Source organism: Thunnus thynnus, chromosome 6 (genome assembly GCF_963924715.1).
Source record: "Thunnus thynnus chromosome 6, fThuThy2.1, whole genome shotgun sequence".
NCBI classification, from domain to species: domain Eukaryota; kingdom Metazoa; phylum Chordata; class Actinopteri; order Scombriformes; family Scombridae; genus Thunnus; species Thunnus thynnus.
The window spans coordinates 22,597,898-22,625,138 of record NC_089522.1 but is presented as its reverse complement, the minus strand read 5'-3'; the positions used below and the strand labels follow the sequence as shown (position 1 = coordinate 22,625,138).

The following is a 27,241-nucleotide window of genomic DNA, read 5'->3' as shown; positions in this document are numbered from 1 at the left end:
TGTTTGAGATATCGGAGCACACTGTAGAACATCTTAGCCAGCTCTCAATAAATAGAACTTTTAAATATGACAGATTGTATTACAGCAGAGGAATATAAACCTGAAAATGTCTAGCACACAGAACAAGATGCTTCGCACAAAACAACCCCCCTCCCACCCCCAACCCCACCCCATCCGCCCGCACCCCCGACAGTTCAGTTGATTGTTGTCGTGAAAATGTGCAGGTTTTATGTAACAGCTTCGAATGATAAAAATCTGTAGACATTTCCACAGGTCCAAGTTGTCATAAATTGCCTCCCACCACACGTCAGGCAGAGAGAGGCGTGTGAGCCTGAACTCGTGTCAAAGTAGTATCCTGTCAACTTTGTTTTCGTTTTTGCAGAGTTTATATATGTACTATCATGTGAAAGAAAACAGGAAGCAGTACATACATGAGAAAACACATACCCTATTGACATTCCAGGAAATAAATACACTTCTTGCTTTGTTTGAAAAATTATTTACACAGTATTGTACATAGAAGAGTTCATAAATTCAGAACTTCCATCCGGGTCTCTCAGTCATAAAAATATAATATATATAATAAAATCTACAGTAAAAGAATGAACTACAATAACAGTTACTGAAATAAACAAAAGACTGTTGACTGTGAATGAATATACAGTACAATCACTGCTTTAAATGTCTTGTATACACAGTAGAAAGCACAAAAGGGTGTGTATGTGCGTGTTTGTTTGCGCGCGTGCGTGTGTGTACTTGTGGAGAGGAATCTAAAATTGACTGAAATCCCTGTTTGGCCACACAACATCATGTTTACTTCAAGACAACCTTGAGAATGAAATGAGAGCTTTTTCCACACAGGAAACCGTCTTGAACTCTCTGAACGTTCATAAAATGCATGAGCATGCACTGTAATTCGCTCTCAAAGTTTCAAATGGTGTCTGACAGCAAAGAGAAGCCCTCTCTACTCGTGTGTGTTTGTTTGAGTGTGTGTGTGTGTGTGTGTGTGTATGTGTGTGTCTCTATGTGAAGATGCTGACAATCTAGTGGCAGCCACAAGCTCTGACCACCATGTTGCGGTATTTCTTGAGGATGACGTTAGAGCTGTCATCAAAGTAGAGCACTGAGATGGCATGGAGCTGCGTGGGAGCACAACAAGGCTTCGGAACCGTCTCTGGGTTAATGAAATGGACCTGCGTATTGGAGCAGAGGAAAATCAAATATTAAATTAATAATTATGCCATAAATGAATATTGGTAAATGGTAAAAAAAAAAAAAGATGGGTCACACAGGGTCATATACATCTTTTGTGTCACATCACTTACAAATCACTGATGACAGTTTGCTTTAAAATACACTCTGCAATTGCTTTGGATCATTAAATACAACAGTTCCAACAGCGGCTACATTGTCTTGACAGTTGATGAGATGATTAGACTCTTAACATGACTGCTGGGTTTGTGTTCCCTACTTTCATGGTTACTCACAAGGGTTTGCACAATAGCATGGTTTGTGGCGTTCATGTAGGAGTTCAGTGGGAAGGCACACTCTCCCTCGCAATAGTACGCTGCATATCCTTCTGGAGCGATGATCCAGTCCTGAGAACAGGGAGGGTGACAGGGACAGAAATTTAGGTCAGGGACTAGGGAAAAGGGCGTATTGTGTTGAAAACAGACATTGAGAGAGAAAGAAAGAGCCCAGCTGAGCGTCCCTCAGCACACTAAAGGTGTGATTGTGCGTCTGAAGACCAAATTTAAGACAGATCTGGCCCATATACGGCTATAAATTCGTTTGAATATCGGCTCCAGTTATTGGCGCTTGAGCCACATTTGGGCCTGGAACAATAGATTTAGTTTTAGACACAATGAAGTCTGTTATGATTCTGTGTTTCCTTAACCTGCTGCCACTCTCCCAGTGGCTCTCTATCCCCGTGTGTGTGTGTGTGTATATGTGTGTCTGATTGTGTGAGTGGAGACAGGTGTGCTGGAGTCAGAGCAGAGCCACAACAGCTGCACCTCATCTCAATAATCAAGACCTCTACAAATACTCAGCCCTGCCACTTCCACTCTGCCAGACCATAGCCTCTGCACCAGTCAGTTGATGTGTTGAGCCATTTTTTTTTTCTTCATATATTATCAGTTTTCCTATTGTTGCCAGTTTTTTCCTTTGCCTAACCCTGTCTCCCCACAGTCCTGTCTGCTCTGGTTCCAGCCGCTGTCTCGAGCCCCTCGTCTTGTCTCATCAGCCCTGCTTCCCTGCCCTGGATCCCTCATCTTCCCACCTTCCAGTCCAAGCTTCAGCCCTAGATTCCCAGCTTCCAGCCCAAGCCCCAGACCCAGTTTCCCTAGTTACCAGCCTAAACTTCCCCAGGACTGCATTCCCTTTCCCCAGCCTTCACAATAAATAAATCTGTTTCTACCATATCCCTGTCCCCTCGCCATGAGTGTCTGCACTTGAGTTCACCTGCTCTGCCCCGCTTAACGCAGTCAAGGGTTCTTCTATGCAAATGCTATTTCCTGCTTTTATAAACAACTACATAAACATAAGTTTATGTAGTTGTTTTGTTTATACTGTTATGATGAAATTTGGTTATGCTGTTTTCTGTAATGGAGGCACTTGATTATAAATACTGTTGTATTTTGCATCTTTACTAAATAGTCCATTCTAGCATCTTTTAGGGGAGTATTATAATTGCACATTGTCAACTGTTAATCAAAACATACATTTAAGGCTGCAACCAAAGACTATTTTCATTATCTATTAATCTGCCAATTATTTTTTCAATTAATCACAATCATTTGGTCTATAAAATGTTAGAAAAAAAATCCCCACAACCATAAGATATTCATGTTTGAAAAGCTGGAACCAGTGACATTTTTACTTGAAAAATTATTAAAATGATTAACAGTATAATCAAAATAGTTGCTAATTAATGTTGTGCCAATCGAGTGATTGATTCAATTGGTCAACTAACTGTGATTGATTCAATTGATCAGCTAATTGATTCAGTTCTACATGACTTTTTTTAACATGCAAAGGGGTTTGATGTATTTTTTTTATTTTTTTTTTTACAGAGGTAAGATCTGTAGATCTTTTATCACCCAAAACCTTTTTCATCTGGATTGTGGCAGCTGGACAGTAAGACACCGTTTAGATTTCAGTGAGAACATCAAGCTGATTTCTTGGATAAAACCTGCAACCAGGAGTGCCTGATTTAGGCTTCTGTTGGGCCAAGCAATTTTGGCTACTTGGGTGAGGAATGCTTTCCATACCTGCCACCCCAGGTCTCTGAAACTGACGTAGAGCTCATGCTTCTTACACGCCTGCTTCTGATCAGTACTGCTGTTTTCTGAGAAAGAGGATAGACAGACAGACAGATAGAGAAAGAAAGAAAGAAACAGAGAGAGTATACTTTAGTACACGTGTTGTTATCCAATTCAGCGACAAAAGTAACTATTTACTGCAGTCAGACCTCAATTAGGTAAAAGATGATAAAGAACAGACCTAAACACAGCAAATGTCCTCATACAAAACATTAACATTTAAACAATGGCTGAAGGAAATCACCTCCAGATACAGCAGCAGTTTGGTAATTGTTTCAAATGAATGGGCCACCCTGCTTAGAGGTCACTCTCTGCTGGGCTTTGAGTTTCCACTGGCTGAAACAGATGTGCACACAGAGAAGGCTCTCCACATTTTTCATAACTCTACTTGTATTTGTTTTCTCTCCTTTCTCTTCATGATTCTTTTTTCCTTTCACCCCATCCGTGTGTTAAATAAGAATAGTCTGTTTTCTATCTAATGGTATCTCTCTTTTTTTCTAGTGATCTCTGGGGCTCTGTGGTACATTAGTTCCTAAGAGTGGTTCACATTGGAAATGATCATGAGCGACTGGTTCTCATCATCCAGTTAAAGACTGCTGGTATCCAAAGTTCCAAACAGGCCCATTTGGCCCATGTGTTGTGGCCCCGGTTGCCCCACAGCACACCGCAGATGTGTTCTGCCATAAAAGCCTGCGCTGCCTTACCTCCATGCAGGGAACTTGGCCCCGACTGCTCTGTAATGCTTGTGTAAATAAACAAAGACAGCAGAGGGATATTTGAAGCTCAGGCATTACAGTCTAATGTTTCAGCGCTTCACATAAACACAGCCCTCTCACACCTACAAAACAAAGGCCCCAAATATACATTGCATGCTTTGTTGTGCAAGAATCATATAAATTCCAATGACATACTATTGTTTGTTCTGCACCTATTGTATATTTTTGGGTGCTTGTTTGCATGTATATGTGTTCATACTGTATGTGTTGGCCATTGTACTGTGTAAATGTAGAGAATTCTCATATGGACCGACAAGTACAAGTCATCTGTGTGCCATTCCATGGATTCCTCACAGAGCCAACAAAAGCCAGATTAAACCAGAAGTCAGCCCAACACAACAGTATAAATCAGCACTGACTGTATATACAGCACACACATTTTCTGCCTTTACCTGCAACGTTGGCCACTCTGAGTGCCTCTTGGCTCTTTGCCCCTTTGGAGCGGTTGGGGTTACGCTGTTTGGCCCCCCCTGGTGCTGAGCGGATGCTTCGCAGGTGCACCTCAGTGGCTTTGAAGAAGGCCACCATGAAGGGCTGTTTATTCTGAGGCCCACTACGACCAATCAACCCCGCCACACGAGGATTAATACTCTCTCCTGTAGGGGGCAACGAAGAGAACAGTACAACAGGTGTTGGCATGTCAAAGAAATCTAGATTTTATTCATACATGGAAATGCACAAAGAGAAAGGGAATACTTTTGAAATCCAATAAATGTTGGTGTGCGTGTGGTCTTCTGTTTTCTAACTGAAACCACTTTTGTTGTGTTTATAATGTTGCATTCAGTTTTACAAATGAGATTTTCCTCTGTGAATTCCTTTCCCTTTTTTCCCCCCCTTTCTAACTCTGAAATGCCAAGAACAAACGTAGCAATGAACATCAAAGCCGCCCTGCTTGTGTTTGTGTGTGTGGGTGTGTTTGTGCGCGCACGTGCGTGCGTTGTCTGCAGTGTCTATCTTGTTCTCACGCGGAAGAATGTGTGTCTGATCACCGTTTGGTGGTTAATCAAGGCTTCTGGTCGCTGCTGGCGACGGGACGTCCCGTGTGCCTGTCTGTACATGCTCGCTAACCCTTCATACCCGATCCAACACACAAACACACACTCATGGATACAGCCTCCCCAGCACTCCCCTCCCGCAACATGAAAGCAATACTGTGTCTGTTTTCCTCACCTAACATGTAACATCCTGCCATCTTGCTAGAGATAATATTCTCAGACACACTCTTGTGCTCTACAGTGTTTGTTGACAAAGTTCTCCAGTGACTAACATCCAAGCTTCGTGATGACAAACTCCCGCTGAGATGTTATCGTTACGATAACGCAGTGTATTTTCTGCATGCCTTCTAATGATGCTGAGGGTATGACGGATGATGATGGTGATGAATGATTGATGATGAATGACGAGAAGCAGGGTTTGATTTATCTTTGCTGTGTAAACACAGACAATGAATCAACTGATTCTTTGGCCTTCAGGATATTAAATCCTAAACAGCCATGATGTGGGCTTATACATGTTATATTATACTACAGACCCTTTTGTTTGTTAGATGTCCAACAATATCAACTCCTCATTACAGCAATACAAATGGTTAACTTGGATCTGTTTGAGAAATATGTTAATGTGATGGTTGAGTGGTTTCTACATAGGAGTGGTAACTAATTACAATAATAAAAAAGTAAGTTTGTTATATTTTCATGTACACAGCACCTCACATTGGCAACATGACCACCTATAACTTTCTAAATGCTTGAGGCTGAAGCCAATGCGGAAGCACCAGTGCAATGCCACTAACACTTGCTAGATGCTGGCTCCAAAAAAATCATGGGCTCCAATTGGCTCCCATTCAAAAAGTGTCAACTTCTCTCCAGAAATACAATCACTACAATACAGTCGATCATTTTTTTCAATGAGTATTAAGGTCTCAATTGCTAAATTCGGGCCGTCTAATAAGTGTGCTGGTGGTCATTTCGGAAATTATTGCTCTGTTAATAAGATTTGAAGACATATAGTGGGTTTTGATGGCATGTGGGCGTTGATTGACAGCTTTGATTGACAGTTCGCTTGCCTGCTGCTCTCCCTGGCTCCAGGACTCATACTGAGTCAGATTATTGTTGCAATATTTAGATAAGTTTAATGTGACTTGTTTATGATACCTGCCCTGTTAGCACAATTGAGCTAAAGTAGCTAACATTCACTTCAGCCTGAGGTAGCGGAGCATGTTTCCAGAGTGTGAAAGGCAACACCCTGCACTCCTGCAAGGTCCTGGCTCCAAATGGAAAAGGTGGCAATGACCATAAGCTGCAGATCTGGGCTTCATACTGGCTCCAGTGAAAACCAGTGGCTGACATCATACCTTGCTACATCCATCTTTTTTATGGAATACACTGATGATAGTGACACTCACCATTTGTGCTCTCCAGAGCCAACTGTAGACCCAGGTTTCTGCCTGGGTTCAGGACCCAGTGGTTACTGGTGGCTGTCACGTCAAAAACCAGCCAGCCCTCCTGTGCTGCCCAGATCACCCTTGAGTCCAGGAGAAACAGGTCAGACTCCCTGAAAAAGTACACAGGAGACAATAAAAGTTCACACTTGCAGTCAGAGACGAACATAAGTCAACAGGGATTAAATGCACAATTACAAAAGATAGGTCGAAACCATGTGACAGAGTGTAAAACCAAGTGACCGAAGCGCAAAGCAAAGTAATGGAGCGCAGAGAGGGATTCAGAGGAGTGTGATGGAGTGAAACAAAGGGAGAGAGAGATGGAGCAAGAAACTAGTGAGGGAGGTAGGGGAGGGAGGCTCCAGATGGTGAGGCCCAGGGGAACACTTCATTTTCTTAATTGACAATAATGGCTTTATAAACGACGGGTCCTTTCATACACTACGCACAGTCCATCACTGGCTGGAATTTTGTGGGAGAGCCAGAAAGCCACAGAGAGAGAGAGAGAGAGAGCGAGAGAGAGAGAGAGAGAGAGAGAGAGTGAGAGAGAGAGAGAAAACACAGCTGCGAAAGAGGAAAAAAACTGTGTGAAAAGTAGCGAGTGAAATACTGCATGTCCAAGTCAGTCCTATTGTCCAACTCTGAACTCTGGATTTTCTACTCTTTCACCATTGGAGACTAAAATCCCTTGTTCTTCATGTGGCCATTCATGTATCCCGACCTATTTTCTGACTGGGCAGATAGTGTGTCACAGAGCTCTGCTTCATTCATGTACCCAGGCCTGTCTCTGGCAGAGGAATAAATGACTGTGTTGTTCCCTCCGGACAACAGAAACCTTTAGGAGGGGTCGAAGAGAGCAGGACATGGGCCATTCCAGAGTTACATACACCTTCTGGACAGCCCGGATTAGACGCATGGAGAAGGTGGGGCAAAATCCTGCTTTGATTGGATAAGCTTCCAGAACAGGACTGGGATTTATTCTTGTTTTCATTATTGATTAATATGTTGTGTTCTTTAGTAATTCATTAATTCTACAGTCTATAAAATATCAGAATATAGTAAAAAGGCCAATCACAAATTCAGTCATCAGTCCAAAACCCAAAGAGATTCAATTAACAAAGATATAAAACAGAGAAAAGTCGCAATTCCTCACATTTAAAAAAAATGGAAACAGCAAGTGTGTGCCATTTTTTCTAAACCCAACAATGTATTTGTCCATCTATCAATTCTTGCTGATTTCCCACTCAACCCTAAGGCCGTTCAAGATGTGGATCTTTAAAAACAGCTCACAAATACAGTTGTTGTTTTTTTTTTACAATTATTTCCTAGAACAGCCAGGCATGGATTAATCTACATTTGGTACTACTATACTAAGATGATGTACATGGGACTGACCAAATAAATTCCCATATTCCTGGCAATGAAGGAACATTTTACTAAGTGCAACTGGTTCAATGATGTGTTTTTAATAAATTTGGACAACAATGGAGGTCTATGGCACAGAGGGATAATGCTATATCTGACTTTGGCTACACAGACAAAATATGTTAGTAGAATCAATTCATTGTTGGTCTGTTCATGGCATATAATACAGAATATCAACAGACTTATCCTTTAACAATTAATCAATAATAAAAATGGCCACAGAACCATATACCCATGCTCACCTATCAGAGTGTTCCTCCAGCACCTGGTAGACACTGATGCGGAAGGTCTCATTATCGTAACGTTCATGGATGAAGTCTTTATATATACGAAACTCAGCAGCAGTGACTGCTTCGCCCTCGGGGATCCGTGATAGGTCGAATCTGAACTCTCGATGATGCCGCCGCACTGGTAGGAATTCCTTGTCGTGCTCCACTGCAAGAAGTAAACATGAAACGAAAAATGTGTCAGACAGATTTTATGTATGCAGAGACTGTTTTTTTTTTTTTACATGAGCTATTTTGCATCCCCAATTGAGTCACTTACCAGCAGGGATACAAAATGACTGCAAGGAGACAATTTGGGATGATGTGACTTCAGCTTTTTGTGTGACATTAAGTTGCTTAGAAATAAACTACATTTTTCGAAAAGAGGTAGAGAAGACGTCTTTTCTTCTCAGATTTATCCTTCCACCACAGTCCATTACGCTTAGTTGTTAGCAAGGAGCTGACATAGCTTGTCAGACTCAGGGTCAGTCCCAGATTAAACACATCTATAGATATGCAGTACACGTGTTGTCTTATGATTGAAACATTCATGAGGAGCAGGACTAGGAGAAATGCATCTGGCGCACACCAAGCAATGATAGAGAGATGCAGGCGGACTCTGACAGCTTTATGAGTGCCTTTCTTCTCCCTCTCTTCCTCTCATAGCCCCAGAGAGTCATCCAGTCTGCCCTTCATCTGGTTCTCATGAGTTGGGGCTCCATGCTTGGTGTACCCCTTCCCCATCCCCTCCTCTCTCTCTCTTCCTTACGTCCGAGCTTTCCAACCCCCTCCCTGTACCCCCAAGACATGCCCCCCTTCCCACCCTGACCCTGCTCCTCTCATGTCCCAGCAGGACATCCCAGGGGTCAGTGCCTTGTCTCTCATCATCTCGCTCTCCCTCCACTTCCCTCTTTATCAACTGTCAGACAGACCCCACACACATCCATACACATACAAACAGATACATAAAGACACACACAAACACACTAAGTGATTTATAAACTTGCAAAATAAAAACAATATATTATCTATCCAGTCATGGTGGCATTTCATCTGTCTTCTTTTTGTTCTTTAACCTGGACATCCCTCTATACATTAAAGCAATGGATTCATTTATTGATTTAGTGACAGAAAATTAATTAATAGTGATTTTTGATTGCATTTTTAAGTAATGTATTAGCAAAAAATGCAGAGCAGGTAACGCCAGAAAGCATAAGTGTGTAGATATTTGCTCTGTTTTATACCATTGCAAATCTTTGGGTTTTAGACTGTTGGTCAGACAAAACAAGCTATTTAAAGGCATCACCTCTGGCTCTGGAAAATTGTGATGGGCATTTTTCTTTACTATTTTCTGACATTATACATACTGGATATAAGTATGATTTCTGAAAACAGATTCATCAATAATGAAAATAACTGTTTGTAGTCCTAATACAGTTTTGTGCGACCAACGGTCCGAAACAAACAAACAAACAAATATTTTGATTATATTAAACAAAGAAAAGCAGGAAATCCTCACATTGAAGGAGCGGAAACCAGAGAATATTTGGTATTTTCACTTTATAGGTGACTTAAACAGTTTAGCAATTATCTAAATTGTTGCAGATTAATTTTCTGCCAATCAACTAATTGACTAATTGTGTCAGCTCCAATCTCAACCACATGCCGCTGCAGGCCTGAGTCCGAGTTGACATAGGTGACATAGGAAAACCCTCTTCCCTCCTCTGCACCATCCATCGACCAACCACTGCTACTCAACAATACCTCATCAAAGTCGACTGCCTCTGAACTCTGCACAACTTTGGCATGAAAAACATCTGAGGATCTCTGCCAAGCCAACATCACATATGTACATAAATGGACAACAACACATACAAACCACTATTACAATGCAAAAGAATTTCTGATGATAGCATACTTGCTCTGTAGCAGCTGTCAGTAATATAAATGTGCAATGATCTAAACGTTATGCAAGTTTCACTACACTGCTAGTGTGTTGTTATTTCCTTCACTGTACACCTGCCTCTTTGTCTTCCTCAGCCCTGTTTCCCCTCTTGCCTCTTATGTGGTTTTCCCAGCAGACTCTCTCCCTTGCATCCCCTTTTCATTTATGCCTCTATTAAACCCAGTTGCTGAAGGACATTATACAAAGGCAGCACTGTGAGATGATTGGCCGGAGCAGGAGCAACAGAAAGGATCTAATTACTCTTCAATGAGGGACAGTTCTGCTCTCTGTTGGCCATTAGATGCTCTAGCTTTAGGCTCCCATTGTCCTCCATCTGCTATAGGCACACACTGGACTGGTTTGGAAATCTGTTTGACTCCTCTTGAAAACAAAGGAGTTCAAGGTTATGTTTACTTCACTGTAGACCTTTATCGATTCAACGTCACTTCCTACATCACCCCCCCCCCCTTATTTTATTACTTCTTTTCATTCTTCCAGCCCCACTCTCTGTCCACACTGATGAATCACTCGATCAATCCAGGCTTTCATCGAGTCCCCGCCCCCCAAGTAACACTTTACAACATTACACTGAGTGTGTTGACAACGCATACATTCTACTGCTGTAAAAGTCTAAATCTCACGGGAGTCATCAGCCTGGTTTACACTGCAACACCTGCAGCTCACCTCACAGTCTGGTTCTCCTATACTAGCCTGCAGACTAGGGCAATAATTCAACATTTTCTAGTTCATTATCTTTTACTGGAATTGTATCGTGATGATATGACCACACTGTTAGTTAGTAAGTTGTTGAAAATGGGTTATTGAGCAAAACATGTTTTAAAGGATAAGGCTGCAATTTTCTATGTTTTTCTTATTGTAAGCAAATCTCATGTGCAGAGCCAAACCAAAAATGACTTGATCTGCTTACAAGTATTGTGTGTGTGTATCCAAAGCCTGATATATCTTGTTACTCTGTGCTGTAGACCTCTGTTGTTATCCAAAAACTTGAGTTCTTGAGACCAAAGTCGGTTGTGATATGTAGCACAAGTTAGAAAAGCTCTGTAAATGGAACCATATTCTCACGCATGCTTTACACAGAACTACTCTCCTGAGACTGAAAATGTGATCGCTGGTATTAGTCTTTGGAGCTGTTTCTAAACAAACTACTTTCACTGTAATCTTCGTGGCGAAGGAACATGTCACCCAGTGCAGCGGTGTGGCTCATTGATGTGTTTTTCATCATTTTTGGACAACAATGGAGGCCTACAGCAAATTGGAAAATGATATATCAGACTTTGGATACACACATAATACTTGTAAGTTGGATCAGTTCATTTTGGGTTCGGCTCTGCACATAAAATGTGTTGACAACAAGAAACATATAAAAAATTGGTATCACAAAAAATACTCTCACTAATATGGTAATATTGAGTTGTACGATCACTCCCAGCCTTACTGCAAACACACAGATCATAGCAGAGGATGTGTTCTGTATTCAAAGGAGGACCATAAAAAAATAACGACCACCATTTTCATTTTATTATTCAGCCAGGAAACAATTACTTCATGCTTTTGGTACCCTCTCACACATTTTCATTTCTCCTTCATACCTCTTGGCTCCAAGGCTTGCTTATTCTTCTACCACATCAGGGACCTCTCCCTCCTCCTGTAGCCCAGTGCAGGTGCACTCCCTCTAGGGAGAAAGCCAGACCTGTTCTTTAGCCTCCGGAGCAGCCGACCCACCCCTTAACTGTAAAAGCTCTTTATCTTTGTGCTTGTGAGAACAGCTGGATGCTGCTGTGAAACTCCCACACTGACTATTTCTCTCACATCGCTTTCCATTTCCACTCCTCAATGCATGAATTTCATCTGTATAGTTTGAGATAAAATTAGATCGAGTGTAGCTTTATCCTCTGCTGTGATTCTGCCGTTTGTCTCTCTGTTTCTTTCTCTTTCTCGTACAGGCCATTATAGCAGTATGGCAATCATTAGATGAGGGGAAGAGGCACAGTTAAAGCCAAGCGGGTGCATTTATGACTTCCTCTGGGAGGAAGTGAGTAGCCATCGCCCCACCTGTGTCACAAACATACACACACCGCAAACATGGCAAACACACCCTCTCTTGCCATATGAGCCCTTCATTCAGAGCACCCGGCGTCCAGATCAGTTGCTGCTCCTCACATGGACACACACACACACACACACACACACACACTCCCGTGCACACAAACAACTATCATAAAGTATTGCCTGTGAAGTGAATGGTCTTGTGCGTCACAACACGGTAACACAATCATTATGGGTTTCTGTAATCCATAATTAGAGATGCAACAACACACATACATGCAGACACAGACAAACACACACAAGCACACAAACCTATACACATACACTGTGAGCTGCTTTTATCATTCAGTCTGACGTCTGATTTGCTTTTTATACAAACTGCTGATGATGCACAGTTGTCCCACATCAATTGACTTGAGCAGACCACACACGTGCACAGCAGCGCACATCAGAGATGTCGAAATGATGATGAATTCACCATCCTCCAAGCCTTCAGTGCACCTGGCAACCAGAGGGTTACTACCATATGATCACTCTGTTCGCATCTTCCAAGATTTATGCTTCCCCATGGGGCATACAGCTTCCTTATCACGTTCTACACAACAGAGAGGCTGCGCCTGCTAAAAGTCAAAACCTCAGATCTTTTCCCAGAAAATGATCAACAGTTATTTAAGGCTCTACTTGCAATGATTTCCCAATTTTATTTCAATTCGCTTTATTTTTCTTTCATAAATAATATATTTCTTCTAAAAAGCTCTAAATCCATCAAAAAGAATGAAAACTTGTTCTGTCTGTAGTAAACCATTGGCTGTCTTTAAAGACCAAGTCTGGTGATATGTTATTTATTTCTTATTTTCAACAAATCCCTAAAAAGTATTGTCTGTGGCATGAAAGCCTTATATATCTTTTTCCTCTGTGCCATAGATTGTCCAAAAATGATTAAAAACACATCAGTGGGCCACACTGTAGCACTGGATGACATGTTGCTTCAATATCGTGAAAATGGTCAATGTAGTTTATTTTGAGTTGATCCCACATACACCATCTTGGTGGCGTTTATACTCGCTAACGCACCCAATCTGCAGCTAAAAATAGTCCCCAACAAGTACACCATTTACTCCTTTTTGAATAACATTTGCTAAAAAACTACAGTGCCCATCTGTTTTGAAGAATCATTTAGCCTTTTTTAACAATAAAATCATACATTTATGACCTCTTTTTAAATATTTACGTCTCATGGAACTACTGGGTTTGGGGCTGAAAGGCATAAACAGGCTGGAGAAAAGTACTGAGAGACGAACAAACACATGGTTTTGGTCTTTTCATGGGAGTTTTTGAACAACAACAAAAATATCAAATATCATCAGTGTAATTCCTTTTTCTCTCTACTTGCATGCTTCCTTCTCTTCTCCTTTATTCTCCTCTCCCTCCTATCCCCCTCTCCTGCCGGGCTTGTAGACCTAAGACACTTCTCCAACACCTCAGGCTCCGGAGCAGCAGCGGACAGATCTGACGGCTCGCATTAGCCCAAGTGTCTGTTCAGCACCCTCACACCCCTCAGTCCCGCCCTGCACACTTCCGCTGCTCCACAGGGGGGATCTCACCCCTGGCACTGCTCTCACTTCTCTAAACCGATGGCTTAAGCTTAGCCCCCTCCCCTCCTGCCCTCAGTTCTCTTGAGATAATTGTGCCATCACTATCTGCACCTCATTCTGCATCCCTGTAGAGCCCATTAACTCTAACAGCACACTTGATTCCTAAAAACAGACACTAGTAAAGCATCAAGGCGAGGTCACTCGAATCAGGCTCAGATAGTTTTATGACAGTGATCTGGAGGATCATGAAGGAACTGTAACGCTACATAGTCATGCCGATTTGACTGATGCACCATAACGATCTGTCTCTTTCTTCCTTTCAGTTGCTCTTACGCCAACAATGTTTTAATTACAGTACTGGGAACAAGTAAGTCATAGTTTCCGAATGCTAAAAGGAGAGAGAGGAAGAAAAACGGAGTGCAAGGAAGGGGCAGATTGCTCAAGATGTTTATCCTATAAAGAGTAAAGAGGGTTTGATCTCTTGGGTACCGGGTGACTACCCACAGTAGGGCGATTACCACGTTAGGAAACATCCTGCCCACTGGCGACTACTGATGACATCATGCCTGTGTGATGTATTTATACTGCTGCAGGGCCTGACAGCACTGGCTCCCTGGGAAAGGGTCAAAAGAGTTTCATGCTATAACTTAACTCACACTTAACGATCATTAACTCACCGCAGCGTGTGTGCGTGTGTGCGCGATCATGTACACATGCCTTTGAGCCTGCCTTCCTGCCTGTGTGCAAGTAGAGGCAGTAACCACAGGAAGAAGAGTCTTTTACATTTAAGACTTGTGGTCAAACCAAATTTTTCTGAGTTCTCTAGCCTGTCAGCCATTGACAGGTCTCAGATTATACTCACAGCGGCAATGTTGACCTCTCCCTCTCCCTCTCACTGCAGCCATCAAACATGCTTGCCCTCTGCACCCATAAACTGTAGTGCTGGGTTCCACCTCATGCTTCGCTGGGCATCATGGACCAGAGATTTACTGGATATGTAACAGCCTGGAACTCACAGGAATGTATCTGACTCTTTGGCGCTCTACCTCTGCCCTTTACACAGCACTCAGGCAGCGGCTGTGTTAAAGGGGTAGTTCATCTTCATCTACAAAAACACATATTTTTTCACTTTCCCATAGTGGTATTTAGCTATGCAGATAGGTTTTGAGAAACAGTATATCCATGTCTGCTGCTACTCCAATCCAATAGTAGTGAATGCAATTTCATTTGTGGTGCACACAATGTTGAAAAATGACATTTAAAGGGGATATATTATGCTTTTTGTGATTTTCTGTTATTCTGTATACTGTTATAATGTCTAGGTTAAACATGCTCAGTCTTCGATGTTACCTCTACTTCCCCATTGAACTGATTTTAGATTGTTCGCACATGCCCACAAATGGCCGTCCGTTCCACATCCTTTGTTGCTAAGGTTTTTGCTAAGGTTGTTCCATGGGTTTTTCACATTGTTCACTCACATATTTCAGATCGGATTTCAGCTTGAACATCCGTACACATGTATATAACAATTTGGGTAAAGAACGAGAAAAAGAGGTGAATTCCTACAACTACTGTTTGTTAATGTAGCCTCTGGAGCCAGAGGGATCTGCCCAGGGGCATCTTACTGAAGCTGACCAATGAGAACAGAGTAGCCTCAGGGGGAGGGGGCCTTAAAGAGACAGGAGCTAAAATGGCCTGTTTCAGACAGAGGCTGAACTGAGGGGCTGCCTAAAGGGCCAGTCTAAGATCAATAAGGAGTTTTTTAAACTGTAAATCATGCAAAGATATTTGAGTAGAGCACCAGAATAAAAATACAGACCAGGAACTGTGCATGATATGCCCCTTTTATAATTCAACAGCAACATCTCTTTCCAAAATCAGTGTAACAGTTACTCTGTATAATACACATGGTGGAAAGTAGTTCCATAGACCCAAAGATAAATGCGGGGCTAGATACTAAAGGCCGACCAATATATCGGCCAATATTAGCTCATAGCAGATACAGTACCAGTCAAAAGTTTGGACACTTTCCCATTGTCTTGAATGAGAAGGTGTGTCCAAACTTTTGACTGGTACTGTATATTTGTATTGGTGCATATGTCAGCCAATAACTGATGAGAAATTGAAGTCTTGCTATCGGCCTAAAAAATCCTTTGTTGGGGCTATACTAGGCACCATTAGTGGTATGTGAGAAAATATAATTTCTTTATAATTTGGGTGAACCTAAAGTGATGAATCTGAGGAGCCCTGCAGGACAAATTGAGTCATCTCTGAAATCATCACGTTCCCTCAGAGGTCTGTCAAGCGAGATTGTACATTAGTGAAAAGCGATGGTGACAAAAACAAAACAAAACAAAACCCACATCTTTCATCTTCATGCTCAGCGGTCGTTGCGCTGTGGTGTGATGTATGATGTGTTGAGAGACAGGGGTGAAGGAGTGTGGACAGGGATCTCTCTCTGTGCTAATGCCACTATTACCATCTGCACTTCCTCTTAGCTGGAGGATAAAACAACTCTGAGACGTGGAACCACAGTCATTCCCCCACTCACTCTTACCCTCATCCCCTTGTTTTTATCCTTTTGCGGCCACAGGAGCCGCACCCTCCTCAACCAGCCAAGCCGCCTCTTATTATAGACCTCAGGAAAATTCACATACAATACACACATTGGCATAAAAGAGACACAGACATTTCCCGGTGTCTACATAAAACCTCCTGCATCCCAGAGTGGTAGAGTGGCATCTTATGCACACATGACAGGCACATTGGCACCCTGATTTTAACAGCTTGTTGTTTATTTTGTTTAATTACAGCCCGTTCCTTTCTAAAATAAACAAAATAGCTGTGGAGGAAACACAAGGGAAACACAGCTGCAAGCTTGCCTAAATAAATAGAAACCTACCACATGCAGTTCATACTCCATGCTGCACAGACGCAATATTTCATCACTTATCGTAAAAACACTCGCATACAGTTGTTGCTTGGCTTTTACAATCTTTGATTTGGCTGTTGGAGTCTGGTGAGGAATCTGGTCAGTATTATGGGCTTCCGCTAACGCAATCTTCCGTTAGGAGACCTAACACACATCACACAGTGCAGCTGGTGACTGGGCAGGGTAGGTGGCTCTAAAATAGTGTTTTACTTTGCACAAACACACACATAACAGCTCGAACGCAAATGTTCTCAAGCACACAATGTTCCCAAGAGGAAAGAAAGAAAGAAAGAAAAGAAATTCATGGCATCCATTCGTGATCCACCTTTCCCCACTCCTCTCCTCTTCCGTTATCCTTTTCTCTTCTCTCTCCTTTCCACTTCTCTCTTTTCCTTCTTCCCTCATCTCATTCCTCCTCTCTTCTCCTCCCCATCAGTGCCCCAGTACCAAGCAAAGAGTGCCGTATTTGTTTTTAAAGCAGCAGAGCTGTTGGTCCCAGGATCTCTGGCTGTGCTCTGGCCCACATCTGCTCTCACAGCTTCACTGCTTGGTACCCGCCGTCATGGAAGTGCAGGGGAGTCTTATAAGCTGCCGGTCACTGATAAGGCAAGGCCAAAGTAACCCAGATGAAAGAAAATTGGCTGAATGGGTGTCTTCCTGTGCACATTTTATAATCACACAGCTCACTTTCCCTTCTTTCTGAATGCAACTTTGTGGTGGTCACATGTTGTCTGATGGGCAAATTATTGTCAGTATACCACAAAACTGGAGCCACATTCAGAGAGAAAGAAGAAAGCAGCAGAGCAAGACAGTAAAATTATTAAAAAAAAAACTAAAATGAGCCCAACATTCCTGGCAGAGAAGGAGCTCCGTCCATCATTGAAGCAGAGTGAGAACGCCTGCTGCTTAGTACATCTGGGCCTTTTGACCACTCGCCACATTGTCAAGTCCCACCCGTGGAGTGTTTCATCATCTCTCCCAGCAAGTGCCCCGGCCTGGCCAAGAGCACAGAGGCTCTGCTATGTACATCCAGATGTCATTCTGGACTCCTGGGTTCAACAGGTGAATCTCAGAGATAACAAATGGAAAAAAACAGGATTTTCCTGGATCTTGCCGGCTGTGGACTTTGTAAAACTGCCTGAAGCGCATGCGAGAAGAGATTCTTTGTCTCCATTTGTGGTATTTATTTACACACCAGACCTCCATGTAATACATCAAATTGTGGAGTGCATTAAGAGAAATTACCTGACAGGACGGCAGGGCTATCTGTACCAACTGTTACATTCCTCTGCTTCTGCTCACTCCCTGTCCTGCAGAAGGCAATAAAACATGCACTCAATAACACTAATTAGCTCCAGAAACATTCCTTTTGGCCATAAAAAAAAGTGTATGTGTGTTTCTCTCCATGTCCACACATGAGTGCATGCGTGTACATACACATGCGTGCGCTTTCAGTCCGCTGGGAGAGTATACAGAAGCGATTACATAAATCTACGGGAAGGAGAAAGACATACTAACAGTGTCAAGGACAGACTGCATGCACAGAGGAATGACCGGCCTTCAACACATACTTGTGTTTTAATTTTCTGGCCCTCATGTGAAGCCTCTTTAGACACATTTGGGGAAGCAGCTTCTGGCGTGAAATGGTGAGATCGACAGATTACAACAACTCAACAATGTGAGATACATAGACAAAAAAGTGAGAACAGAGAAAAGTGAAGTACAGAGAAAGGACAAGTTGTGTTTTAGATTCAGAGAAAGTGTGTGTGTGTGTGTGTGTGTGTGTGTGTGTGTGTGTGTGTGTGTGTGTGTGTGTGTGTGTGTGTGTGTGTGTGTGTGTGTGAAAGAGAGAAAGAGAGAGAGAGAGAGAGGTGGGGAGTGGAAAAACACACAAAAGAACTTGAGAAAGTGTTGAAATGTTTTATGTCTGGGAGCACGGGAGGTTTAAACCTCTGGAGGTGAGGGCCAGAGCTGGAGGTTGGAGACTAAACACCGCACAACACTACTGGGACCATATGATAACTAACTAATTAAAGCTAGGAGGCCAGTGCTGATAATCAATACTGCTAGTTCAGGAAGGCAGGAAGGGAAATTTGGTGTCAGATGGTCCTGCGTGTGGAATGGAGTGGAGACAGGGCCAGACATGATGGTGGAGGTCGCGATGAGGGGACTTGCTGGACTCTGAAAAGATAAAGTTTCTCTGCACAGCTGCTTTGGCCTGCAGACAGAGGGAAACATCTGTATTAACCTCAGCACCACGGGCAGCCCACTCTGGAGAGGAATGCAAGGAGCAATAGAGAGAAGGGTGGGGAGAGAATGAACGGGAGATATGTTTTTAAAAAAAGAGGGGGTATTGGAGTACTTGAAATTACAAACGTGGACGACTCTGCTTCTCTGCTATCAGCTATAAAACTAAAGCTGGGTTAAACACATGCTTCTAGCGTGACTGTAGTGTGACACAACTGCTTCTGAGCATGCAGCCATACGTGTGTGTGCCGGTGATACAATGCTGTCTGAAAGCCAAAGCCTCTAATAAATCCAAACTAATTTACCAGTTAGACATTTCTTCAACTCTCTGCTTTCCATTACCTTACGATTAACATGTTCTATAAAGCAGGGAGAGCTAGCAGACAAACGTGTGGCAGCTCCTATGGGAGCAGACACAGGGCCGTGAATGGTGGAGGGCCAGGTGGTGCCCTGTCAGGTCACCAAGGTAACGCAGAGGATAATTACCTGCTAGTACACTGACTCACCTCGCATGCCAAGTCTGTACGATACTTCTTCCTTCTCTCATCACAGCCTTAAATCACTAGTTAAATATAGATGGAGCTTGGACATGACACATTTTCATCTGGACTGTTCACCATGTGTAAGGTCACGGCTTGGTTTGGGTGAGATAACAAAGATACGAATGTTTGCTTATTTCAACAAAGAGAGAAAGAAAGCAGAGGAGATTTGTTTGTTTACTCCTCCTCAGCTCCATTTAGTGAAATGTATCACATCTGGTGCTGATTAACAGCAGCAGAGCACTGAGAAATTAAATGCACCCTGGTAGCGCATGTTTTTCATTGGCTTGATAATTGTTCACTTTTTAGATGCTTTTAGTTTACAACAGCACCCCCTCTGAGAGTCCAGACATAGAGCCTGACTTACATCACTGTTACGCATGCAGAGACCCATCAGTAAGAGTTTAGGTACCAAAAACCTTCTTTATATGAACATCTACAAGGTTCCAAACACAGGAACATATAGAAAGAACAGTCACACATATGAACGTAATGGGTGATTGATTGAACATACACACAAGAACTGTGTGATATGGTCTAAGTCCTTATCATGATATCAATAAATATATTTTATGTTGATACATATCATTTGGCAAAATCACATATAAACAAATGTTCAAATATATGTTTAAAGCTATAAACTGTGTTACTGTTATGCAAACCCAAACTCCTTCTACTTTATGTGTAAAACAAAATCTTCAGTAATTAATTTAGTTAGTTTTTAATTACAGCTATGAATCATTAAAGGCTGATGCTGCTGATATATTTCTCTTATTGTCAACAAATCTCATAAAACACCAAAACCAACAATGAATTGATCAAGATTTGTCCGTATAGCCAAATCATGATGGTTCCTCTGTGCCATAGACCTTCATTGTTTTCCAAAAAACGATTAAAAAGACACACGCACTGAAGTTTATTTTGAGTCATTTCCACATAATTGTCCTGCTGCGGTACACACTCTCTAAAATGTGTATGACAGTAGTCTGCGGCTGAAAATAGTGTCCACTAAATGCACCATTTACTCCCGATTGAGTAATGTTTGCTAAAAACTACAGTGACCAGCTGTTTTACGAAATTACTGAGCCTTTTTTAAAAATGGAAGTATATATTTGTGACTTGTTTTTAAAGATTAACATCTTCAGTAGGAGGCAGTGGCCTTAGGTTTGAGTGCCACAGACATAGAGGAACGGAGACAGACTAACACATTGTTGGTTTTGGGCTCAGAATAGTTGACGATTAGAAAAATGTAGAATAACATCTGTCTAATCCTTTAAGACCATATCATCATAATATGAATCCGCTGAATAAACCGCTATACAGAATTATCACCTAGCTCTAATGTCCACACACATGAACATGGAATGTAGAGCTGCGTCTTTTCCTCAGACTCACCTAGGGCTACGTTAATCCATGCAGGATTTTATGAGAACAGGAAAGCTGTTACTAATGACTAATGATACCTCATGATAACATTTTACAGTAAAAGGCTAGAAGTCCCCATCCCCTCCTCCCTCCCACATAAACACAGATGATGATGTTGCTACTGTTTCAGTCATCCAGGATGCAAATAGCAGACGTCAAAGTCACAGTCCTTTCCTGTGGACTGGGAGGTGTCAATAGAGGTTGTGAGGTTGAGCATTATGAGTGTTTGTGCTAGTGCCCGGATGGCTGAGTAAGCTCGGCCTGTGTGAGAGTTTAACATGAACTGAGCTGAACTACAGCTCAGCGCAGGCCAAAATAGTGGCCAAAAGCACTGGAAGCTGTGGTTTGTTAAGGAGGAAATGCCTTAATTCACGGTGGGTGAGGGCTAATGCTGCCAGAGACCACTGGGATTACATTAAATAATTATAAAAAGGATACGTATGAGTGTATCGTATGTTTGTATAGACAACTGACCAGCAGACAGATTGATAGATTTCTTTATAAATGTTGGAAAGTAATATGTTAAAATCCACCTTTTATCTATTTTCCCCTCTTTTCTGTTGACAGTGAATGCCACCTTGAAAGACAGAGAGTGTGTGTGTGCTGAGTTAACTTGCTGGCGTGTTATCATGGCATGTCCGGCACACACCCAGTGTCAGGGTGACCTGTGTTGCATGTAGCAGTGTACATTCTGAATGTATGCTGTAAGCCATTTACACAGCTGGGCTTTTAAACTGTAGTGACTCAGTGAGAGGACGTCCCTGGCCTGGGGTCTGTCCCAAAGCCCAACACCCGCCCTAACTGGCTGCACTGGACTCTGCCGCACTCACACAAACTGACAACAAAGTGTTTCAGCTCCCCTGAGTGGCAATCAGGAAGGAAGAGGAAATCATTTTTTTCATATTAAGGCTTACTTAAAACAATTAAGTGGCTCATTGTACTGACATATGTTCTTTAACACTGCTGTGATGACTTAGATGGGTAATTTACATTCAATGACTGTAGCTCTCTGTTCTTGTTGTAGTTTTTAGCCCTAAATAAAAATACAAACCAGTGCATGAAAAAAGGCCTCTCAGGAAGCAGTAACCAGTGTACAAAGTCTGACTAATGTACCTTGGCACGGTAGTTATGGAGACATGCAGCGTTTAGAGGGACAGTTTTTAAATAAAAGCCACACTCATTTTGCTCTCAGACAACCTAAATAAGAAAACAAACCCACAATGAGCAAATGTGGAAAGGAAGGAATTTGGAGGAAATCGTCAATCCATTTGATAGCCATCACTTACTTCTCTGTGTCCCTCTCTCTTTTTCTCTCTCTCTCTCTCTCTCTCTCTTTCATGTGAAGGGTAATGAAACAGCATATTATCTGCTGATTTGAATCAAGCTGTCTGGATACATATTTGATGGTATCACATGAGGCTCAGGGAAAAACCTAACAATGAACAACACCGACAGATGCAACACGTGACAGATAGCGTACTCTATTTAATGACAAACGCCCACTTAATATCCAAATTAGAGATATATATGGGAATATTGAACATGTGCCATGACGAAGACTCAACCTGGGCCAGTTCCATTGGTAATTGCATTAGCTTCAGGACAGTAGTGTGACTTTCTTTCCATGATACTTTAATATATTAAATAAAAATGTTCTCCCTAGCTGACGTGACCCGTCTTTGTTTAGATTTTCTGTGCGCTTTAAGCATCTTTCTTGCAAAAGAGACTGACCCCCGAGTCCCAACCATCTCTCATCATTCTTTCTCTCTCAAAAGCTCCCTTCTTCTCTGTCAGCTTACTGCAGCCTCGGTCCTTTACTTTGCGAGGCCCTTGACTTTGCAAGCTCTGTGGTCAAATCCATCTGTGTCACAGCCTGTCAAAAATAGTCACAATGCAGCAGCTCCCACAGTAATTACACAGTGCAGTGGAGGAACCAGTGTCACCTCCCTCTCTCTTGCCAAGACACTCCAACAATGATCTTTCCAGGATTGAATGTAAACTTCCAGCTCCTTGCAAGCAGGACTTCACTAAAATGTTGTAGGCTTGCAAACATGTAACTACAGTATGCCTTCACCGAATTTCATTTCCTGTACCACCTGTCAGGCGCCAAATTATGGTAAAGACGAATAAGCTCGAATGAAGTATGACTACTCATCATCAAGACTGGGAGAGTTGCTGTGACTGCATGATTTGTTGGGCAAACTGAATTATTATGGTGTGTTTCTCCGTCCATAAATCAGACACTGCCTGCTAATGCTGTTATTATTTGCTCTTGACAACCTCTGATTGTTGCTGACAGCCATAAAATAGATTTTTTGAATTTAATAAACATACTGATTAGATAAACAGGGAACAAACATCCAGGAGATAATATTTAACAACCAACAACTAAAAAAGAAAACAAAACAACAATTCTATCGGAAAGTGCATCCTGAAACATAAAGACTCATTGTGTGACCATCTCCTTGACCAAACTAACTTTGGATCTTCATTGACTGGTTTCATTCTGTGTTCTGAGTGTTTATATGGATGTCTCCAAATCAGAGTGAAGGGAGGACCCAGTGCACTTTGATCCCACTCTGCTGTTGACTTACTCATTCTTTAGATAACACATGGTTGACATATTAGCTGCTGGCTGCTCCATCATCCACAGCTTGAGCACCTGAACATTAGCTGGTTGCACAGCTGTTAAACAGAGGAGGGTGCAGGAATGTGACTCTAACTGCACCTAGTTTGTGTAGACATGGTTATTGTGCGCCTCTTCTGTGTGCTTGCAGGTGTACCATCAGGGAAATACATGTGTTGCTCTGTAAGGTGAGATAACAAGATAAAATGCCCTATCACTGTTGTCTAAAATACTCATGATGTGCCCTAAAGGCAAAAAGTGGAGAGCAGTACTTAGGGTTATTAATTCACCCTGACAGTCAGTTACAGCATATAAAGACCTGCAGGTGATCACTTGACAACTGACTACAAACCAAAAATGTATGAAAACAGTGTGTATCCTTAACAAAAACTACATAAGTCTTTCTGTTTTGTTCTTCATGACTTTCTCACGTGCCTGAGGGTGCCAAAATAATGACCTAGTCACACTATACGTTACTTTTTAATGCTAAAATAGTGTCATTAAAATATGGTACTTGAGAGACTTGAGAACTGACACTTACACAATATTGACTTCAGTGGCTTTAATCTTTGCCATCATTATAGCTTGATTTATCCTTCAGGTGCTTGTTTTGCTGTATTAAACTCTTGTAAAAATTGATTTTCAGTTTTATCTACACTAAACAATAGTTTTTGGTCATATAAGGGATGAGAGAACATGCAGCCTACCTAAATTGACAAAGCTCATGACCATGTCTGCATCGTTCAAGAAGTTGTTGTCTTGCAGGCTGGCTATCGGGGGCCCCTGGGTGGTGAAGACGGGCTTGTAGGGGTAGGAGTATCTGTCCTCGTCCCCCTCAGTGGACATGGCGTTGTACAAGTCCAACATAAACATCGGGGCAGCGTTGTGCTTTCCGTGGAGGTGGGGTCGCGGCCGGTGCGGCAGCCCCAGGATCGACAGGATCTCCCGCTGCATCTCTCTGCGCTCCTGGCTCTTGAGCCGACGATGGATAAAACTGGAGTGGAACTCGTTGTCCAAAGTAAAGTTCGTAAAAGCAGTATCCGCCAGTACGCAGTAACTCCAAACCAAGAGTAAAGCGGGAGCTCGTCTATCCAAAATCGGTGCCATAGTAAACGCCGTGCGTAATTGCGCCCAGTTCTGTTCGCCGAAACTCTAGAAAATGGATATTGAACTTTTAGCAACTGGTAGCCTGTGTTCAATATCCAAAATCAGTTACGGACCCTCATGTTGAGGGAAGTGCTCCCAAATGAAACATCAACTTCACTTCAGAGTCCTTTTATTGATTGGTTTTCAGGCGGATTGTGTGCGCGTGCCCTCATCCACAACCTGTGGCCAACAGCTACCAACTGTAGTGCAGCCTGCAACTGCAGAGAGACACGGGAGAGACACGAACAAGTTCTGAGGAGGCGCTCTGTGTGCTGGGAGGAGCAGGAGAAAGAAAGAAAGAGAGAGAGAGAGAGAGGGAGAGAGAGAGAGAGAGGGAGGGAGAGAGAGAGTGATAGAGAGATAGAGAGAGAGAGAGAGAGAGAGAGAGAGAGAGAGAGAGAGAGAGAGTTTTGTGGTTGTCTAATAGAGATAGAGCGTTGGCCTTTGTTTGTTGGAGAAGGGCTTGAGGCTACATGTGCAAATACAAAACGGATTATCACGGGATTTGTATCATGATGCTTCAGTTTATGATAAAGCGTATTTCGTCATTCCTTTCCCACAATTCCATGAGCCTGTGTGGATTCAATAATGACAGATGTGCAGACAGTGACAATAGACCTTTCAGTGTTAGTGTGCTTATGGAAAATAACAGACTTCATATCAGAGAGTAATTATTTGCCTCTGTGGGAGAGGTTGCAACATGCAGTTGCAGTGCTGCCACTATAATAGTTACTCAGTGATCTGCAGGTGCACTCTCTGAATACCTTGGGTCACGTGGGTTGTGAGACTTAAAAGTCAGTTGTCTTTTGATGTCAAAGACCTAGTACTGCGGCCCGTACAACTGCCATTTCACGCTGCATTTTTGAAGATATCCGAGCTTTCTATCCCCACTGCTGGGGCAGGAAGTTTGTGACAAAGGCAGCGGTGCACAGACAGAGCGCAGACTGCGAAGGAGGGGTGCAGATGTTTGGCAGCTGCTTCATCCCTCCATCTGCCCCCCTGGCCCCAGCACCTCTTAAACACCACACTTTAATGGAACGCTCCTGACCCTCTTGTGCGCTCTGCTCTCGCTGACACAGGCGGAGGGATTTCAGATGGCCCTTGCACCAGGAACGGCTGCTTTATCTAGACAGAACTCCTAAAACCTTTTCACTACATAGAGAGTGGAGTTTTATAGGCTCTGTAGTTGAGATGTTTTAGGGCTACAGCTTGCCAGGTGATTTTTATGACAATAAAATTAGACTTCAATGGCACAGCAAGAGAGGCTGCCAGACGGCTTAAGCTATGATTGCAAACAGAGGAAGGGAGGAAAGGAGGCAGAGCGTGTCTTGGGGTCTTCTACACTTAGCTCACCTTCCTGCCCATTTAATGTGGTTGTTCTTGTCTTCAAAGGCGTTCCACTCCTCTTTTTCCAATGACAATTCAACATGGCTGAAAGCCTGAAAGCTTACATAGCCTTCCCCTACTCATTCTGTATATCTAATCCTCTATTTGCTTTTAAATGGCCTTTCAGTAGTAGCCTGTAACATATAAACATTTCTATCCGGTGCCTCAGATAGAATCAGCTAATGGCCGCAGGTGTTTACATTACAGCAGTTTCCGACAGGGGACATGAAAGGGTCTTGCCTTCAGTTATAACTATACATCTTCCTCTCTTTCTCTCTCTCTCACTTTCTTTTCTCTCTCTCTCTCATTGTAACACTCCCTCTCCTGCTCTCTCACCCTTCCTCTCCCGTTGCTGTAGGGTTGGTGAGGTCAAACCCCCCGGTGCTCCTCCAACAACCCCTAGCCCTCAGCTCAGTTTGTGCCCAGAGACGGGATGACAATCCCGGGCAGGACAATAGGAACAGACCCCCCTTTGTTTAGGCCTCCATGGGCCTGGTGACAGTCACAGTAAACAGTGGGCACAGGCGGAGGCCAGGCTGGGTGAGCTTCACTGAGAGGCCTTTGACAAGGAGAACTAAAACAGAAAAGCAGAACAAACAGTGCTTGAACCTATCGACAACACACACATAGAAAAACAAGACTAAGAGTCTGCAGTCATGCTAGCGGCTCTGTGAGGCTGTACTTGAACGAAATGCACACATTAGCATGCTAACATGCTCAAAATGACAATACTAGCATGTTGATTTTTAGCACATCTTTTTTTTTTTTACCATATTTGTTTATCGTGTTGGCATGCAAACATTTGCTAATTAGCTCTAAACACACTAAGTAGCGCTAAGTACAACAGATTTTGCAGCTATTTGGTCATAAACAAAAGTATTGGACAAAATGAATCAATCCATCCAATAGCTGTTGAAATATTTTAATAAGAAATAAAATATCAGCCTCATGGTCGCACTAGAGGAAAAGTCAGAGTCACTGGGACGCATAATCTGGGGACCACGAATGTCTGTAGAAAAGTTCATAGCAATCCATCAAATACCTGTTGAGATATTTTAGTAGGGACTGAAGTGGTGGACAGACGATAAGATACACACAAAATG

The 27,241-nt window shown here is 42.6% G+C and overlaps 1 protein-coding gene across 1 annotated transcript; it reads right to left on the bottom strand.

The window, feature by feature from the left end:
- Positions 1-190: 190 nt before the first annotated feature.
- On the bottom strand, positions 191-24,999 carry bmp7b (bone morphogenetic protein 7b). The gene is made up of 7 exons (XM_067592709.1): positions 24,314-24,999; positions 8,207-8,399; positions 6,504-6,652; positions 4,492-4,695; positions 3,273-3,349; positions 1,488-1,598; positions 191-1,193 (listed from the first exon to the last, which is right to left on the bottom strand). Exons 1-7 carry the CDS (start codon positions 24,711-24,713, stop codon positions 1,044-1,046), a joined length of 1,284 nt encoding a protein of 427 aa, XP_067448810.1. The 5' UTR covers positions 24,714-24,999; the 3' UTR covers positions 191-1,043.
- Positions 25,000-27,241: the final 2,242 nt, after the last annotated feature.

Coding starts and splice junctions, on each gene's coding strand:
- bmp7b (XM_067592709.1), bottom strand. CDS start 24,713: ATGGCACCGATTTTGGATAGACGAGCTCCCGCTTTACTCTTGGTTTGG. Junction 6,653..8,206: donor CTGGAGGAACACTCTGATAG/GTGAGCATGGGT, acceptor GTACTTTTTCAG/GGAGTCTGACCTGTTTCTCC. Junction 3,350..4,491: donor CAGAGTGGCCAACGTTGCAG/GTAAAGGCAGAA, acceptor CCTCTTTCTCAG/AAAACAGCAGTACTGATCAG.